The 2,910-nt window shown below is 35.9% G+C and overlaps 1 protein-coding gene across 1 annotated transcript; it reads left to right on the top strand.

Moving 5' to 3' along the window:
• Window positions 1-313: 313 nt before the first annotated feature.
• On the top strand, window positions 314-1,255 carry LOC122931877. Its single transcript, XM_044285934.1, has one exon. The coding sequence runs from the start codon at window positions 314-316 to the stop codon at window positions 1,253-1,255; it is 942 nt and encodes a 313-aa protein (XP_044141869.1).
• Window positions 1,256-2,910: the final 1,655 nt, after the last annotated feature.

Raw genomic sequence — 2,910 nt, 5'->3', positions numbered from 1 at the left:
GGTGAAAACAGACAGTTTACACAATTATACATTTTAGATCCCTCTGAAGCTGCAGAGCAAATAATGCAAATTTCTGCCAACTCAGGAATAAATACAGAGCTTATGCAAGCATTAAGTATATTTATGGCGCAATTCAATCCTTTTGCCGCAGCCTGCAAAATGTTGTATCAGGTTGAAAAAGAATATGAAGAGGATGCTGCAAAAAAAGGCAATGTTATTAAGGAAGTGTCCATGACAATAGTACAAGATCGCAAAAATGGCCAAAGGCGCAAAAACATACCAAAATATAATGAGGTTGCTTTTATTTTTCAAAATGATGATGGAGAACCACCACTTGAAAGAGATCTTCTTATACACTGCAAACCAAGTGAAAATTGCACACCAAAAAAAACCAACACAAATAATGACTGTCCTTGATCCTAATTTGGAACCCATGGTTTATCCATTGTTATACCCATATGGGGATCAAAGCTGGGGAATTGACATACCATTGAAAAAAAGACCGCAAGATTTATACACTTTAGCAAACCAGTCATATAATCCTAGAGTTAGAGTCACTCGAATGCAATACTACGGTTACCGTCTTTCCATTAGAGAGGATTTTAACCCTTTCTTAAATGCAGGCCGCCTTACACAGCAATATATAGTTGATGCATATGTAAAAACAGAAGACAAGAGACTCAATTATATACGTCAAAATCAGCCCAAAAAATACACTGGATTAATGGATAATTTACTTAATGAAGCCAATGAAGCATGCCTGAGTCCTAGAAAAATGTATATTTTGTCTGCTTTATTTGCACGAAGCCCCAGAAACATGCAACAAAATTATCAAGATGCAATGGCAATTGTCAGAAAATATGGAAAACCAGATCTTTTCATTACAATGACATGCAATCCCAAATGGGAAGAGATTGTACATAACCTACAACATGGACAAACTGTTGATGGACAACCACATTTAGTTGCAAGAGTATTTCATCTAAAACTTAAAGCTCTAATTGATGACATCAGTAAAAAACATATTTTTAGAGTCCCAAAAGCAATAGTCTATATGATAGAATTTCAACGTGGTGCAGAAAAAAATATTGGACGAATGTATTCTGTCAATTTAACATCAGATAAAGAGCGTTACTGTCTGTCTCTACTATTGCTGCATGTAGCAGGTGCAGTATCTTTTGAAGATCTGAGGACGGTACATGGAAATGTCTATTTTTACTTTCCAAGAGGCTGCAAAAGCAAAAGGACTTATTAATGATGATGACGTGTGGAAAAACACTCTGGAAGATGCTGTCCACTTCACAATGCCTTAGGGAATTATTTGCATATATCTGTGTTTTTGCATCATTACAAAATATGAATGCCCTTTTTCTAAAATATGAGCAATATCTCTTTGAATATTTAGTTCATAAACATAAACACCACAATGATGCTTTCACACAACATGTCATAAGATCGCAATTACAGAAATAGCCAACATTCTGGTACTACATGGCAAAACCTGTGAATATTTTGGATTGCCTTCTACAAGGCCAAATACTGATCTACAGTGGAATATATGTGACAAGAAATTACAAGAATGCACAGGTGAAGAAATGGAGAAAACATTAAACAGAGAACAAAAAACAGCTTTAGAAAAAATATTGTCTGCAAGCAAAAATGACAGCCTTTGCAACCATAGTTTTTTTTGGGATGGTCCAGGAGGTAGTGGTAAAACCTATCTTTACAAAACTCTTCTCAGCAAAGTTTGTGTAAAAGGTAACATTGCACTCACTGTAGCCTCAACAGGTATAGCAGCCAATCTTCTTGAGGGTGGAAGAACATACCACTCTCAGTTCAAATTATCTGTTCCGATAGTGGAAAACTCAATATCAAATGTGTCTCAATTCTGCTGATGCTGAAAATTTTAGATAATCTACAGTATTCATTTGGGATGAGTGTACAATGGCCCCGTCTTTTGCTCTTACAGTGGTCGACAAACTGCTAAAAGAAATAATAGATAACCAAAAACCCTTTGGAGGAAAAGTGGTTCCTCATGGTGACCGGACTGAAAATTTTAGATAATCTACAGTATTCATTTGGGATGAGTGTACAATGGCCCCGTCTTTTGCTCTTACAGCGGTCGACAAACTGCTAAAAGAAATAATAGATAACCAAAAACCCTTTGGAGGAAAAGTGGTTCCTCATGGTGACCGGACAAAAATTGTAGCAGCATGTATAAAGTATAATAAACTGTGGCCAAACTTCCAAATACTTAACCTTACTAACAATATCTGTTCAGTTAACACTGCATTCAGGAATTAGTTGATCCATGTTGGCAATGTTCATACACTACACAATGACGGTTTGCCCGAAGACATAATTGAAATCCCTTCAAAAATTGTATGTACAGGAAATATTGTCAAATAATTATTTGGAGAAAGAATTCCAGTTGATGATGTCTCAAAGATAACAAAAAAAATGTATTCTTTGCCCAAAGAACTCTGATGTTGATAGCATAAATGAAGAGGTGCTAAACATTTTAGAGGGAGATACTGTGACATTCCTCAGCTAAAACTCAATTGATGACTCAACTGAGGAAAATATACAGAACTATCCTATTGAGTTTCTTAATGAGCTAACTCCAACAGGAATTCCGGGCATAAGCTGAACCTTAGAAATGGAGCAATAATTATGCTCCTTAGGAATATAAACACCAAAAGAGGATTGTGCAATGGAACCCACCTCTTTGTTAAAAACTTGAAAAGAAACCTCATTATTGCTCAAGTAATAACAGGTTCAGCTGAAGGGGACATGGTCTTTATTCCCCGTATTGATTTGTCTCCATTCTCTACTAATTTACCATTTACCTTAAGAAGGCAACAATTTCCAGTTACATTAGCTTTTTCCATGACGACTAATAAAGCTCAG

The sequence above is a fragment of the Bufo gargarizans genome, chromosome 3 (assembly GCF_014858855.1).
Source record: "Bufo gargarizans isolate SCDJY-AF-19 chromosome 3, ASM1485885v1, whole genome shotgun sequence".
Classification (NCBI taxonomy): Eukaryota; Metazoa; Chordata; class Amphibia; order Anura; family Bufonidae; genus Bufo; species Bufo gargarizans.
The sequence above is the reverse complement of the archived record's forward strand: the minus strand, read 5'-3'. Positions and strand labels throughout refer to the sequence as shown.

Coding starts and splice junctions, on each gene's coding strand:
- LOC122931877 (XM_044285934.1), top strand. CDS start 314: ATGATGATGGAGAACCACCACTTGAAAGAGATCTTCTTATACACTGCA.